A 16,096-nucleotide genomic window follows, 5' to 3' on the forward strand; every position below is an offset into this window, starting at 1 on the left:
TCTAGATATTGCGGTTTGGCTAGAAAAGAACATAAGACTTCTATGAGCTGTCAGCTAAATATTTAGCCCCATTATGTCTCAGGCACTTTGCTATGCCCTTTGGTGTCATGGACCCAAAGTGAGTACTGGGCCTTGGTCAGATCCTGTGTTGGGCCATATTTGGAGGTTCCATTGTCTGATTAGACTAGAAAATTAGCTGAAATCTGCTGCTAGAATGTGGTTTCATTTGCCTCAAGTGAACCGTTGATGTTGGACACTGTCCGAGGGCCTAAATGGACAGAGCATTGGCTTCACTGAGTTTAGAGAACAGCCAGTGAGGCTGTGTGTGCCTGTGGGGCGACATGGGTTCATATGTGTGGCAGAATTTGGATAGAGACATATAATTTACCATAACAAGGCACCTGCTGTAAGATGTCGGGGCGAGACCTACAGCTTTCATCTACCCCTACCACTGGAGGCCGCTGACATAGGCAGAGAGGCAGCTTCGACTGTGTTGCTTAGAGCAATTTGTGCTCGCTTTCCATCCACAGCCCTGGGTAGAAGAAGAGGACTTTAGTCTTGACCTTCTCCTTTAAGAGGAGATGAAGGCAGATGCCACAATCCTGCTCAAAATGTCCCCAGTACAGTCAGCTTTTCAAATACAGGTGATTCCATGTCTGGTTGTTGGGGGTGGGGAAACAACCTTCATCCTTGTTTGCTTCACTCTTATGACCTCCCGTTGGCATTTTGAGCATGTAACTGAACCACGGCTTGGCCATAAGGATACTTGGACTTCTCGTCAGGCGAAGTCAGCTACTTCTCTGAGCCAAGGAAGGTGAGGAGCAGCTCGGACTGGGAAGGCTATTAAGAGGGATGGCACAATGAGCAGTTATGAGTGCAAGGGCAGAACAAGGTGGCTTCCAAGTCAGAATCTGGCTGCAGTCCCTGGAGTCCTCCCTTTTAGCATCAAGGTGGGTGTTCTAAGGACAAAAAGTGTTAATAAAATTTTATGTGCTATGAAATGCCGTGGTAGCAAATAAAAGTGACCATTGTGAAAAAAAGTATAAAGGTCTATAATTAGGGGAGTTGTTAGATGAGCAATGGTATGTCCACACGTGGAAATCTATGCAGTTGTTCACAATAATGAGATAGATTCCTTTGTGCTGGTAGAAGATGATCGCTAAGACACATTATCAAGCGAAAAAAATCAAGTATCAGGGGCCGGCCCCGTGGCACAGCAGATAAGTGCCCGGGATTCGCCAGTTTGGATTCCAGGTATGAGCATGGCACCGCTTGGCAAGCCATGCTGAGGTAGGCATCCCACGTATAAAGGAGAGGAAGATGGGTATGGTTGTTAGCTCAGGGCCAGTCTTCCTCAGCAAAAAGAGGAGGATTGGTAGCAGTTAGCTCAGGGCTAATCTTCCTCAAAAAAATTAAAAAATCAAGTATCAGATCAACACTCAGTAAGATTGCAATTAAGCAGCATTCTTTCTGTGTTGTTTTAATTTTTAGCTATATCGTATTTATATATTGCTTACACAGTTAAAAAAATATAATAAGAAAAATAAAAAGTCTGAGTAGAAGTACGATGTCCTAAAATTTGGAAAGACAAAATTGTACTTGGAGCTGATCTACGGCACACGAACCTGGTGGTGTCTGGACACGTCTTTCAATCCCTGGGCAACAGGGTAAGTGCTTTAGGCCCACTGCTCTGTCTCTCACTTTCTCCATCTGTAAACAGGGTTACAATTCTGGTCCCTCTGAAAAGCATAGATCCTGAGGGGGCAGAGGGAGGAAAGGATCATGAGGTAACACTGGCAAAGCTCAGGGACCCTTCCCCTGCTCATTCTGGCCATAGATGGCTGACACCGGGTTGCTAAGATGGTAGAACTAACTTGGAGCTTTATTGTCTTAATTCATCTTGATAAGGAAAGGTTATGCCTAGTTTGAGCTCATGATATAGCCTACAAATTTCAGAACTTCCCCTATTAGGTGACCTTTTACAGGAAGGAAGCGCCTTAAAATCAAGTGATAGAGAACTCTCCTCTAGTTGAGGAGTTTTGTTCTCACTTTTCGTGAGTTAGAATGATTTGAAAAGAGAGTTTTGTCTTACGTGTTGCTAAGGAGCTAATAGTATCTAGACTCTCTTTTTGAAAAGCAAATTCTGTCATGTTTTGTGATGACAAACTGGACCAATGTGGGAAAAGGGGGAGTGGAGAGGCCTGAAGATGTCTGAGGATCCGCCCAGCTTGCTCCTCTCTTTAAGTTCAGCCCATTCCATCCACCCTTCCTCAACTGTCATCCTCTGCAAAGTTTTCTTCAGGACTTCCTAGAGCTTCCTGTACAGAACCAGCCAAGTTTGAGGGGATAATTAAATATTTGGAGGAGGGAATGGGCTTGTGAGCCATCTGACCCACTTTTATTTGCATTCTTTGAGTGAGTTGAACACTGAAGAGCAATGTAACCAGTTCCGGTTGGGCCCTGAGTGGGTCTAGGTGTGAACTGCTTTAGAAAATCTGCTCTGGGCTCAATGATACTCTGCTTCTGTTGGATGGAATCAAAACTCTTCAACCTAGCATCCACCAACTAGCTATTTTTTGTCTGCAGCAAGTTCTTAATGTTTCTCTGCCTCCTCATCCTCTCTGTAAAATGAAAGCATTGGTCTTGCTCAGACTTTAAGGGCACTCACAGCTCTGGGATTCCATATTCAAAACCCTTAAACAACCCATGACTCTTCCCCAAAGACGTCTCCTAATGGTCCACTCAGTTTAGGTCAGGCCTGGGACAAAAAGGCATAGGAAATGGTGGGAAAAGCTTAAATGGCCACTTCTCACTTAGATGAAGAGACCAATGAAAATAGCAATAGCCATCTCTGTCTTAAAGAAAATACCAGGAAGTTTCCTTTAAGTAAAATTCCTTTGAGGATAGAACATTAGGAGGCCAGAACAGATACAGGAGTTGGAAGGGTTCCACTTTGCCAGTGTTTTGGTTTTGGGGGGAGAGGAGGGAGTGTTAATGTCTCATTCTGAAAGTTCCAGAAAAATCATCCATTGGGCTAATCAGTTCAAGGGAAAAGAAGAGAATGGCAGCTCTATTTGTTGAGTGGGTAAGTTTAAGGGAGTGACAGACAAAGAAAGGTGAACCTAACATTCTAATTAACACTCCCCTCTGTTAATACTCCCTGTTTCTCACTCTCCCCTCCTTCAAATGGCTTTGAAGATAGTAACCCCAGGTTCTCCTTGAACTGTAAAAAGATCTAAACATTTTTACATAATTTAACACCTCAGAGATGAGAAACCAGAAACAGAGGTCTTTGTCGCCCCTCCCCAAAGCAAAGCTCATTGCCCCTCTGGCAATGTGTCTCAAACCTTGATCTATCAGAATTACCTGGGTTCCTCGAAAAATATAGATTTCTAGGACTCGCCAAAAGTCGACTCAGAATGCCCTGGAGTGGGGCCGAGAGATCTGCACTTTTGACAAGCTCCCACAGGTGAATCTTTTACCCATAGCATCTGAGAACGTTGGCTCTATGACCTAATCAATCATTGGTAATAACTGGTCTCATATAATCTATCTCAGGACCATTCAGATTCTTTTTGAATAAAACATGTTCCAGTAAGGATGCTGTTTTAGAAGACAGTAAGCATGTCATTTGCTAATTATGGCAGTGACACCATAAAATAAAAGTGCATTACTGAATGCTTTCAATTTCTTATAATGATGGTAAGGTGGCATGTCATGGGGCCTTTTTAGCCCCAGACATCACTCTAGGGAATTCCAAACAGATATAGACAAGGGCCTTTAGGACCCGGATCCTTCCCTCTCAGGCTGTTTGCCCACAGGAATAGGATGTCCTGAAGCAACACTTCCCCCCAGTGAAGTGTTGATAAGTCTGGTTATCAGAAAGATATTATTGGGAGTGTGATATGCAGGGCATTTACATTTTCTTGATAGGGTTAGTCATATGAAAGCTGACAAAGAAGGAAAAAGAGCAGTGCTGTGGTGCAATATCAACAGACAGCTGTCCCCTGGCTTCTCGATAAATAGGATGACTTGCATTGCTGAGCGGTGTGGTCACTGCCAAAGGCATGGCCCTCTCACATTTCTTCCTGATTCACATATTCAGTGGGGTTACTTGTCATCCCCTCCCTCTTCTGCTTCCCAGACATTGCGTCTGGAATGAAAATTCACCTGCCTCTGAGTTGGCCGCGGGTGGGGGCAGGGGTGTTACTTGGGTTCCCAGGTTGGAAGATTATCTCACCCAGCCCTGGCTATATAAGCCGACCGGTGTGGAGCGGCTCACAAGGGCCGACTCAAGGGAGTCATTCCACAGGAGAAGAACATACAGACGAACTTCAGGCTGACATGAAGATGCTGAAAGTAGAAGAGCTGGTATGTAAGACATTATTTTTTATGCAATGAATACTGGTTCAGTCTTAATTCTTATTTGAAAATCGAAATACCCCTTTCTTTCCGGCATAATGCACAGGTACTCTGAAAATGTCCAATATGGAAAATGGTTGGTTTAGGTGATGAAATAAGTGAAATTGGAAAAATGGAGCTGGCAGTAACAGATTCTCTACATAGTTCCTATTTATTATCTTCTCCTTTGGTTTTATTACTAAAGAGTGGAATCGCATGCAGTTACCAAAATGCCTTAGGGAGGAAGTTCTATTGCAAGAAATGTATGTCTGGAAACTTTACAACTCAAGGCCAAGGGTCATCAAAAGTATCTAAAATGGAAGAATTTTAAATAATCAGAGAGGGGTTGGGATTTCCCTAGGAGAGATGTGATGAAGCAGATTAAAGTAGATTTAACTATATCAACCTAACCTAAGACCTGATTTAACTGAGCAGAACAAGGTAATCCTGGAATAGTGCAGCAACATGGCACAGCCCAAGATCTGACACTGTGCTGCTCGGAGGTGTCCATCACCAGGGAGGGAGGACCGGGGGCCTCCTGCAGCATCCTCTGTGGAGAGTGACCCCAGGACCCCACTACTTCTGACCGTGCTATCTTCTTCCCTCTTAGGTCACAGGGAAGAAGAATGGCAGCGGGAACACAGGAGAGTTCCTTCCTGAGGATTTCAGAGATGGAGAGTATGAAGCTGCTGTTACTTTAGAGAAGCAAGAGGATCTGAAAACACTTCCAGCCCACTCTGTGAGCCTGGGGGAGCAACAATGGAAAATTGAGAAGCAACGAGAGGCAGAGGTAAGAACCTTCCATGGAATCCATAGTGGGGGGGGGGGGGGTGACCACGGAGTAGGGATGGAGGTGCCAGGCAGGAAGGAGAAAAGAGAGAAACAAGATAACCACAACCATTGCAAAGATGTTTCTTTACCAAACTCAAACCCATAAAGAGGCAACTTCCATGGGTCAGGTAGTGGGAAATAATTGTCTGGCAAGACTATGACCTTTGGATTCTGAATCAATGATTCAATGTTCTATGACCATGTTCTGATTGAAAGTCTTGGAAAGACAAACATGTCCAGTGAATTTCTGATGTCATAGGCCGTCTAGTTAATCCCAAGCAGAGGAAACCTCTGTTTCTCAATAACGTGGTTTGTGGTCCACTGATCATTGTTTGACTGTGTCCGCTATCTGTGTTGACAAGATCTGTGTTGCTGGGCAAATTTTCATTACTTACTAACCACAGATAAAACACGCATTAGTTAGCTGTAGTCCCAAGACAGTCTGTTTCATGGGCCTTTCTTAGTGGGCCACCTGAAGGAGTTTGGCTTTGATATTTCGGAGCTTAATGCTTATTATTGGGTTCTTTGGGGTAAAAAGAAAAAAAAAATTCTTGAGCATGATTTAAAAATCCTACAGCAATTGGGGGTTTGTTTGCGGAAGTGAATACAAAATCCTCTCTTAGAGACCAGAACCTATCTCTAAGTAGTCCAAAGCTGATGCTACAAGCAAAAGTGAAGATGAAGGCAATTAGCTGAAAAACCAGACCCCCAAATACTTAAATCAGAATTCACTGAATCAGAATCAAAGACTTATCTTAAATGTTTTTATTTTTTTGTTCAAACTGCAACAAACTTATCTCAGACCTTGCAGATTTTGCTTAGACACAACCAGAATGCTTATCAGTAGAACTCACCCTAGTTTGAAATACGGATTTCTTTTTTAGCTCAAGAAGAAAAAACTAGAACAAAGATCAAAGCTTGAAAATTTAGAAGACCTTGAAATAATCATTCAACTGAAGAAAAGGAAAAAATACAGGAAAACCAAAGTTCCAGTTGCCAAGGAGCCTGAACCTGAAATCATTGTAAGGACCGTTTGGTTTTGTCCTATGACACGTCCGCCGTTGCGCTCCAGGGGAATGAATATCTGTGGAGGGTTTGACTGATGCTGGAAAGCTCACGGTAACTCTCACGCTATTTTTCTGGCTGTAGACAGAACCTGTGGATGTGCCTCGGTTTCTGAAGGCTGCCCTGGAGAATAAACTGCCAGTAGTAGAAAAATTCTTGTCAGACAAGAACAATCCAGATGTCTGTGACGAGGTAAGGCTTATACAGAGCACTGCGAAATCCAGCTCATTAATTTTGTGTTTCTTATGCTTTACTGCAGCCATGCTAATATGGTGCCAAAAATCCATCCACCTGAAACAGTTTCCCCAGCTGTTGCCACATATGCCAGTAGCATAATAGGCGAGTGCTGTGGTCCAAAAAGAGGAAAAACGCTGGATTGGTCCTATGGATTGCATCATTTTTTGCACTCATACACTTTCAGCTGATTTTTCAGATTGCCTTTAACTTTTTAGAACCTTGGGATAGACTTTTAATGAGGCAGGACCAACAAGTTACTTTTGGAGAAATTATTAGCATTGACTTTGATTGGACCCAAACACATCAGCTCTAGACAGGGAATCTGGAGAATGGAGTTCAAGTGCCAGCTCTATCACTACTTGACTATGTGATTTTTAGCAGCTAATTTGCATTTTCTGAACCTCAGTTTCCTTATCTGTAAATAAAGGGCATTGGAGTGAAATCACGCCCAAAGTTGTTCCAGCTCTAATAGTCTATTCATCCATTCATATGAAGTCGATTTATCAGAAATCACTAATCCTTTTTGTATTCTTTCCCCTATGAACTGAAATGGGGATTCATTTCTGAAGTTAAACTAAAAATGAGTCTCCCATTCTCTTACAAATGAATTGAATACTTTTTGATATTCAACCTAGCAACAGTTCCAGACAGAAGAAAACTATCTGATCTGCATGGCAAATACTTCCCAAACAAGGAAGGTGCAAAATACAAGAAAGGAAAGTGTCAGCATTTTGGTAGCTTTGAACCTTTAAGTTCACATCCCTTGATTTAGACCTCTGAGCACATTGTGGGAAGCTCAAATCTCAGTTGCAGGATAATTGTTCTAGTTCTGTAATTTGAGTAAACTTGACATTTCTAATTCATAAAGAAGCACTCGAGGTCCTATCTGTTAGGTCATCAGAGTCCCCTGCTTCATACCTCTTAGAAAGGATTTATACATATTTTTATATGCATTGCTATCTCTCTCTTTTTTTAAAATCTCTATTCTGACAGTATAAAAGGACAGCTCTTCATAGGGCGTGCTTGGAAGGACATTTGGCAATCGTGGAGAAGTTAATGGAAGCTGGAGCCCAGATCGAATTCCGTGATATGGTAAATATATTTCTTTGCTTGGAAATGAGCCAAAATAAGTAGACTATATGAAGCTTGAGAAAACCTACAATGAAATACTGGGTTGATTGGATTGCAAATTTATCTGGGAGAACTAGGCAAAAGCTCCTTTCTCCATACAAAGGAAAGCTGGGAGATGGGACCATGTCATGTGGAAAGTATTTTCCATACACACCAAAAAGGAGAGGAGTGTTCCAGGGAAAATAAGGAAGTGAAAGCTGTTGAACAGAATTCAATAACCTCATCAGAGGGCTGGGTCATTATCAAGTCAGTAACGTTACTGAGAAGTAATACTGTCAACACTTGCCTTTCAACATCCCTGTCCTCCCATTATACACGGCAGTCTGCTCGTGGCCCCTTGGCTGCCAGCAACACATCAGCATTCTCTAACTGCACACCTTCTATGATAGACACCCACTGCCATCCATGAGATTTGGGGCCAGACGGTATACAAAATGAACTGCACGTATGGAAAGTCGCTGTTATTCAGACCTCAATAATTCAACCACTGTGATTTCTACAAAGACCCGTATGCAGCATATTTTATGACCTGAAGATTGAAGCTGGGAAAATGCTTTATTTATTTAACTGCAGCTCAATTTGACTTTACAGCAAAGTGGAAAGGGGATATGAAAAGTCCAAAGGATATGGCTAAAACTGAACCCAAAAGACAAACACACAGAAGAACAATTAAAGAAACAACAAAAATAGTTTCCCTAGAAAGACAGTAAAATTCATGAGTGTGGAATCCGGAAAGCCGGAGATCTATCAAACAGAGCAGTCAAGAGGGACTCTCCTCTCAGTAAGCGCAGGATGCAGTGACCATACATGAAGATACTGGAGGTACAGAGGCTGTGGTAGCACAAATGACAGCAGAGAACCAGCAAGAGAGGAGGAGAAAACAACAGGGATACAAGAAGTGTCAGATCCAGATTAAAGGCTCCTGGAAGGGACTACTCTTATTCTGCCAGAATTTTTAAATATACTTGTCTAGAACTTTTGGGTATATTTGGCAAAAGTGGCTAAAAGTTCCAGGCAGATGTGGGTCTGAATATTTATTCTGCTACTTATTAGCTGTGTTTCCTTGGGCAAGAAGCTTGGATATTTTGGAGCCTTGTTTTTCTCATCTGTAAATGAGCACAGTAACACCTCATAACGTTGCTGGGGGGATCAATGTGTCTAGAATGTGTAGCACCATGCTGGCATGAGAAAATTCACAATAAATTGTAGTTCTGAATCTTTTTTAAAAGAGATTTATTAAGAGTCTCCTAATTATGCACACACATGCACACAGATACACACACACGAGTGCATTCACACATGTATAGTGAAAACATTTGACAATCTAGATGAGGACAACCCAGCGTTACCACAGATGCCGTAGGAAACCTGGAATTCCTGGGCCTTAGAAACCAAGTACCAATTCCTTGGACCAGGTTCTTCTTTATGTTAAGTCATGTCCATTTATCTTCCTGGTACAGCTTGAATCCACAGCTATCCACTGGGCAAGCCGTGGAGGAAACCTGGATGTCTTAAAACTGTTGCTGAATAAAGGAGCAAAAATCAGTGCCCGGGATAAGGTATTTCTCCTCCTCCCACCACCGCCCCCCTTCCTGTCCCTCTCCTCTTCCTCCTCTTCTTTCTCTCTCTTCCCCTTTTCTCCTCCCTTGCCTCCTCTCCTTCCTCCTTCTTCTCCCTCCTCCTCGTTGCCCTCCACTACCAAATCCACCTCACCATTGCTGTCAGCTGGAAGCTCATGGTGTGCATAGTCACCATTGTGCCCACATCCCCTTCTTGCACATGCTTTGGGGTCTGGGAGTGCCTCTGTCTTCACGCCCGGTGAATCAGTGGTGTTCTTCAATTTCCCAGTTGCTCAGCACAGCGCTGCATGTGGCAGTGAGGACTGGCCATTATGAGTGCGCGGAGCATCTCATCGCCTGCGAAGCTGATCTCAACGCCAAAGACCGAGTGAGTAGCTGGACCAAGTTTGGCCTCTTTAAGCTTCATTCCTCATTTATTTGGAATCACTTCCCAAGCTGGGTACCCTTTAGGTGCCTACTTCCCGGCCTCAGGCCCACCTTTAGCCTGTTCACTCTGCTTCTCTAGGAAGGAGATACTCCCCTGCATGACGCTGTGAGACTGAATCGTTACAAGATGATCAGACTCCTCATTATGTATGGCGCCGACCTCAACGTCAAGAACTGTGTAAGTGCTCCAGACACGGGGCCCCACTTGCAGGCTTTCTCATTTACAAAAGCGTATCTTACATACTTGAAAATATTCCCACAGTGGTAGTATTTCAGGGGTCTTCTGATGATTTAAATGCCCCTGTTAACCCCATAAGGACATTGCTAACCTTGGCAAGGACTTGGGTCACCTGGTCAGAGATGGGGGAAGCCATAGTGACTGCTTTGACTTCAGTGCCTAATATGGTGTCTAGTAATTGTTTAAAAATTGTCTCTTGAAAATAAAAGACGGTCAAATTGCTCACCTTCCCAAACACAACCGTAGTCTGCATGGGCCACCTCTGGCTGAGCAAGACACCCACCATTCCTGAAGTGGGCTAAAATTCCACAGTGGTCAACACAGCCGAGGGCCAATGAACCCAAATTAATCAATCTCTATCTGAGTAATTCAGAATAGGCCTCCCCTCTTTACAACAGCATGGCATGCTACCACTTTCTTCCAGAGGTAGCATGCTTTTGCCTATATTTTTGAGATAATTTCCATTCATTCTCCACTTTGGTGTATCTGCACATCCCTCAAAATAATTTCCCTATATTTAGACCTGAAAAATGCTTGTATAAGTCCCTTCCACAAGTACATATTAATTTAGCTTCATCTGTAAGCAGGGAATGTAACCAACTTTTCCTCATGGTCCCAATTCCCAGACAAACGTCATCTAATATAAGCTTTAAAAATATCACCCAGAGGAATGAGTGTAAATTACTGAAGAAATAACTTGAAATAAGCTTTTGGAGAATCACTTTACAAAGAAGGAGAAGAAAACCCCAGTCATCTTAAAATGTGAATAATTTCTTCCCCTTATTGTGTTACTATGAGACTGAAATATTTTAGCACTAAAAAAAAAATAAACTGGCTTGGTGATTTAGGAACAAAGAATAAATGCAATAAATAGAGACTGCTTGGGGTAGGAAAGTGTTAACAGTAGGGTTCCCTCATCCTTGATATTAGGACTGGTCTTATCTAATTATTTAAATAAACTATCAGAAAAAGAGTAGATTCAATGAAATCTCCAAAGCTGCAGAAAATACGATTTTTTTCAGACAGTGAGACACTACCAGCAGAGGAAGCTAGCATATAGATTGGGGGAAACTGTGTAAGCAGCCAGAAAATCAGGAGATAAATTTCAATAGAGAGGAGTGCAAGGAATTTATGGAATAGCCCAAAATATACAAATAGGGCTCAAGGCTCTGAATTATTAGACTCAGGCATAAGGATTTTGGAACTATTAATATCATTGACCCAATGGATTGATGTTCCCCAAAAAGACCTCTAAGCTATTGGACACCATCTTGATGGGGACTGGAAACAACACACGATGCGTTATTCTATCGTTGTCCAAAACTCAGTCTTAATGTCTGCTGATGTGTTTTTCAAGGAAGATGCTAGAGAGGTAAGAAGTTCCAAAATGAAGGTTAGAGGGCCACTCAGATACGCACAGGGGCCATGCAGATCACATACATGACTTAAATGGGTGGCTGCAGGAGTCTGTGCACGTAACTTGTAAAGGTGGTGGCTCTTTCCCAGCCCAGTCTGTTGCTGCTCTGTAGAACCAGGGGTACTATGCTGCCAACTCTTCTGATTTTTTTCAGAGACCACAAATTCAGCTGGGAAATCTCTTCATTGCCAACTGTTGCCAATTAATTCCAACTTTAAAAAAAAAATCTAAGCTCTGTTTGGGCCCAAACAAAACCGGTCTCTAGACTGATTTGCATCTCAAAGCCGCCAGTTTGCAATCTCTGGGTTAAAGAGACTTCTCAATGAATAAAAATGGAAAAATTTAGTACTTCTCATATTTAAAGACAAGAATTGAGGTGACATAGTTTTAATTTTTGTAAATATTTTGAGACACATGCATAAGGGAAGAAAATTTCGGTCTCAAATATTTATTCACACTTGTCATTGCTGTCACCTCCAAGAAAAATAAATTTCCTGGGAGCCCAATGTAATTCTGAGCAGTTATGAAAAACCTACCCCCTGGAGCAGGAATAGTCCTGAGCAGTACCTGAGCACTTAAGCCCAGGTGTTGAAGGAGTTCATTTACCACCAGCTTTTATCAGTCAAGGAATCATCTTCCAAATTGATAGGAACCGGTTTTTGACCAAGAGATCAAGATTACCACCCCATGCCCATTCTGCAGCATACTGGAGATGTATGGAGGCATTTTTTTGAATTCCAAAATGCTTGGCGTGCTCCTGCCATTTAGTGTCTAGGGACTAGGCATTTTTATCAATACCTGAAATAGTCCCATAGGAAGAAAACCACTGCTAATCTCAAATGCCAAAAGCATTCCCTGGGAAACAGTGAAGGACTGGTTTGAATATAAACTGCAAATCACTCATAGTGGAAAGCATAAAACACTTCAGTAACACACCTATCCATCACCTCATTAAACACACAGAGAGGGGCTGTGAATTTATAGATGCCTCCCATCTGGAAGTGAAATTTCCTCATCTATTTTGACTAGGCTGGGAAGACCCCAATGGATCTGGTGCTACATTGGCAGAATGGAACCAAAGCAATATTTGACAGCCTCAAAGAGAACTCCTACAAAACCTCCCGCATAGCTACGTTCTAAGAGAAATGACGACAGACTTTTCAACAGCTGCTCTTCTTCGGTATTTTGAAGGCACGGCCCTAAAGAGTAACTAGTCATAAAATCCAGCTTCTCTTCATCAACCTGTTGTAAAGCTGCACCTAATGAAGTTTTGACAAAGCACAGGGATATAGGTATTGAAATTTCCCTTAGTGAAGCTCACTCTATTTATTTTTATTTATTCCTGTTTATTTATTTTTTTAAACTTACTTCGATACCACAGATATTCAGATCCTTCGCAATCATCCGTTTGGTGAGCAAAGCTTAATTTGTGTGTAACACTTCGGAGTCTTCTTGTAGACAGTTCTTAAGCCATGTTACAGAGCAATGCTCTCAGGGCCTACTCATGTGTCACCTCGCTCATGGAAGGTCCTTCAAGGTGTTTTTAAAAGACGAAGGTGATAATGCAGCCCTCTTTTCTCTTGAGTTTTTAATGCTGAAGTTTGAGGCAATGGAAGGCATGTGGTGACAGGGAAGGAAACAGGAGAATGAAAGCGACTCTGTGGGAAGGACAGTCGAGCCAGCCTGGGCCTGGTATTTCTTACCAAGTCAGGCACAGTATCGAGGTGAAGAGAACGTTGGAGCGTGCGCGAAGAGTAGTGGAAGGAGCAAGCACCGGGGCCATGCAGAACCGAATCTGCTCAAGAAAGATGAAAGTAACTGCAAATTGTAAATGTGTAAATGTACATTATGTTGTATGTATACTTTATATTCATAATAAAAGCGAACAAACTCTAAATCTCTTTCTAAGTACTTCTATAAGTATCGAGGGAAAGCAGCATGTGAAGGAGGCCATTAAGATGGGGTTTTTCTTGCCTTCCAAGTTCCTCAGATTAGGAATGTCCTGTCAAATAGGACTTCTCAGTATCTCATGTGTAGACAGATCACCTGAGGGTCATGTTAAAATGCGGATTCTGATTCTGCCTGTCTCGGGTGGGGCCTGAGATTCTGCATTTCTGACAAGCTCCCAGGTGATGCAGAGGCGGTGGATGCCACAACCACATGTGGAGCAACAAGGCAAGGTCCAAGCAGGGCAAGTTCTTTTGGCCCCAACCATGGGGAGAAAGAGACCCCTGGTGGGCAGAATAGTTACTGCAAGTTAAACATGTGCTCTTTAAGAAGTTCCCATCAGAGCTGGACTAATCTGAGATTTCACAATTATTGTGGACACCGGCTGGCAGTGTCAGAGACACCCCTCCCACCACCAACCCCAACGAGAAAACACACCCGGTCCATGATTTTTGACCTCCAATGTAAGCTATTTTGTTCCCAGGTGTGGGGCCACATGCTAAGACCCGTAATGAGAAAACTTGATAGTCCCTGCACTGCCTTCCTGGAATAGATGAATATCAAATAATCACAGGAAAAAATTTATAGTAACAATCTGTGGCAAGTACAACGAAATAAAAAATACAGAGTGCTGTGAGAGTCTAAGATGTGGAGGCACATCATTTGATGGAGGGGTCGGGATTTCTAGAGTCTTCTCTGAGGTGGTGACCTTTCAGTGGAGTCTGAAGGAGAAACGAGTTATTCAAGCACAGCGTTCCAGGCAGCAGAGAGAACAGAGGAAAGGGCGAGGTTATGGGAAGAGTCTGGCACTTTAGGAAATGCATGAATGCTGATGTGAAACACTAGCACTGGCAGCCACCCTTCCCTCCCCGAATACCCTTCCAGATAGGGTCACACACGTAACCTCTCAACTGTGCCTCTAACACTCTGAGACGGTGTACAGTGACAGTCCATAACCAGGTCTCCCAGTTAGCTGGTCATGGACACATACAGAGTTGTGAGAATGGTTTGAAATATTTTTGAACCTTTTCTATCTTGTCTAACAACCCGTAGAGTTCACTTTCCAGGAGCACTGGGAGCTTCATTCCCTCTGTTATCTCCTTCCCTCCCAATCCCCTTTTGTCACCCCTCTACCTTTCCTTGAGGGTCCTGGTTGTAACCCATCAAATCCTTGAGGCTCAGGGTCCTTCCATTTCTTCCAAGTAAAGCGCCAATTGTGCATAAGCTCAGAAGCCCCTATGTTTCTAATCTGTTCCCAGCTGCTGCTTTTGAGGTTTTCAAGAAGACAGTCACATCTGCAGTAACTTTACTTCCTTCCTAATCTAACACGAAAGTCCTCAATATTCTACCTGGTGCAATTGGGGCTCATAGATACAAAGTCAGCTGGCTGAAAAGTACACTGAGGTGGAGCATCAAAAAAAGTTGAACATACATCCCCTTAAACATTTTATTTGAGTTTAAAACATATAAATGTATGCCAATCTTTTAAAGGAGGGTCAAAGCCGGTTCTTGGGAGAATGGATCCACTGATGGGAGACCTAGTTGTCTTTCCTGAGTTCCAGTCTCTTTAAAGAAGAGAACTTACGACTCCAGTGAAGTAATCCAAGTATAGCAATTTTATGATTCTTTGTTCTATTTCTGTAAAGAATGTCATTGGGATTCTGATTGGGATTGCGTTGAATCTGTAGATTGCTTTAGGTAGTATAGACATTTTAACTATGTTTATTCTTCCAATCCATATACATGGAATGTCTTTACATCTCTTTATGTCGTCATCAAGTACAGCATTTTTACTGGATCGCCCCTAAATCTTAGTTGTCCTGCTCACACCTCCTTTGACAGCAGTTCTTTTTAATGAGTCACCTTTTTCAAATATTTCAAAAGCATCAACTTAGTTTTCCTGGGAATTCTTTTTTGCCCCCCCATTGTTCACAAGTTTTCATAATTTTTAGTTAATTTACATGATTTTATGATGCTAAATACAATGGCATAAACAGCCCTGTGAATAAACACACACCTCAACTTCTGGTGAATCCCCGTTGGGTGAAGGCAGAGGCGAGCTGGCACTCGAGGCAGCGGCAGACTCGCGGTGTGTGGGCTCAGCAGCAGTGGCCGTCAGCTTAACAGAGGGAGTGAACGAGGCCAGTCCATCAAATCGCTCAAGCGCAAGTCAGTCAAAAATGCTTTACATATATGTACATAGAGAGAGAGAGGGAGAGTCCTCAAAAAGAACCACTTCTTGAGTAGTAAGATTAAAAATCATAAGCCATGTATATCAAGTAAAGCAGAAAAGCACTGAGTTTTTACATGAATACGAAACATTTTTAAAGAGTCTCCTGAAACACTGAATCATCTTATTCAATTACCCCTGCCGCTTTATCACTTCACACAAAGGATAAACTAACCAGTCTCTGTTTTTCTCTTATGGTGTATCTAAATTCATTAAGCTGGCAGTCTTTTTTTTTTTAATGCTTCCCTAGATTTTGTTTGTTATCTTAATGGCTTGACTATAAAATCATTTTTATAGACTACTGATTTCTAGCTCCAAGTGAAAAAGTCAGTCATACGAAGGTTTTCTCTCTGTTGTGGCTGATGAACTATCAAAGGGAAGAAGGGAGTGTTGACAGAGACGGGGGGATTCTTTTCAGTCCTCACACTTGGCTTTTTTGCAAGCTGGAAGAGAATCATCATCTGCTTCTGATGGCCGAGGCTTCTTCACTGTGGCAATGATTCCAAAAGCGGTTTTTCTAGTTTCTATAAAACAAAAGGGAAACCATAGTGCTTGAAGACATGATTTAAAAAGAGGTGGTTTAACAAGTTTCA

General features: G+C 42.5%; 2 protein-coding genes across 3 annotated transcripts in view; one reads left to right on the forward strand and one right to left on the reverse strand.

Moving 5' to 3' along the window:
* The first annotated feature begins 1,402 nt into the window (after positions 1 to 1,402).
* ANKRD1 (ankyrin repeat domain 1) lies at positions 1,403 to 13,223 on the forward strand. Its single transcript, XM_008532230.2, has 9 exons — positions 1,403 to 4,371; positions 5,012 to 5,191; positions 6,117 to 6,254; positions 6,382 to 6,489; positions 7,528 to 7,626; positions 9,126 to 9,224; positions 9,514 to 9,612; positions 9,751 to 9,849; positions 12,356 to 13,223. Exons 1-9 carry the CDS (start codon positions 4,159 to 4,161, stop codon positions 12,464 to 12,466), a joined length of 1,146 nt encoding a protein of 381 aa, XP_008530452.2. The 5' UTR covers positions 1,403 to 4,158; the 3' UTR covers positions 12,467 to 13,223.
* Positions 12,912 to 16,096, reverse strand: part of RPP30 (ribonuclease P/MRP subunit p30) — a 28,107-nt gene continuing 24,922 nt past the window's right edge. For both annotated transcript variants that reach the window (XM_008532217.2, XM_070610507.1), the window contains one exon: positions 12,912 to 16,027. In XM_008532217.2, coding sequence (XP_008530439.1) covers positions 15,918 to 16,027 — 110 coding nt within the window. In that variant the 3' untranslated portion in view covers positions 12,912 to 15,917. The remainder of the gene's footprint in view (positions 16,028 to 16,096) is intronic.

Source organism: Equus przewalskii, chromosome 1, assembly GCF_037783145.1.
Source record: "Equus przewalskii isolate Varuska chromosome 1, EquPr2, whole genome shotgun sequence".
NCBI classification, from domain to species: domain Eukaryota; kingdom Metazoa; phylum Chordata; class Mammalia; order Perissodactyla; family Equidae; genus Equus; species Equus przewalskii.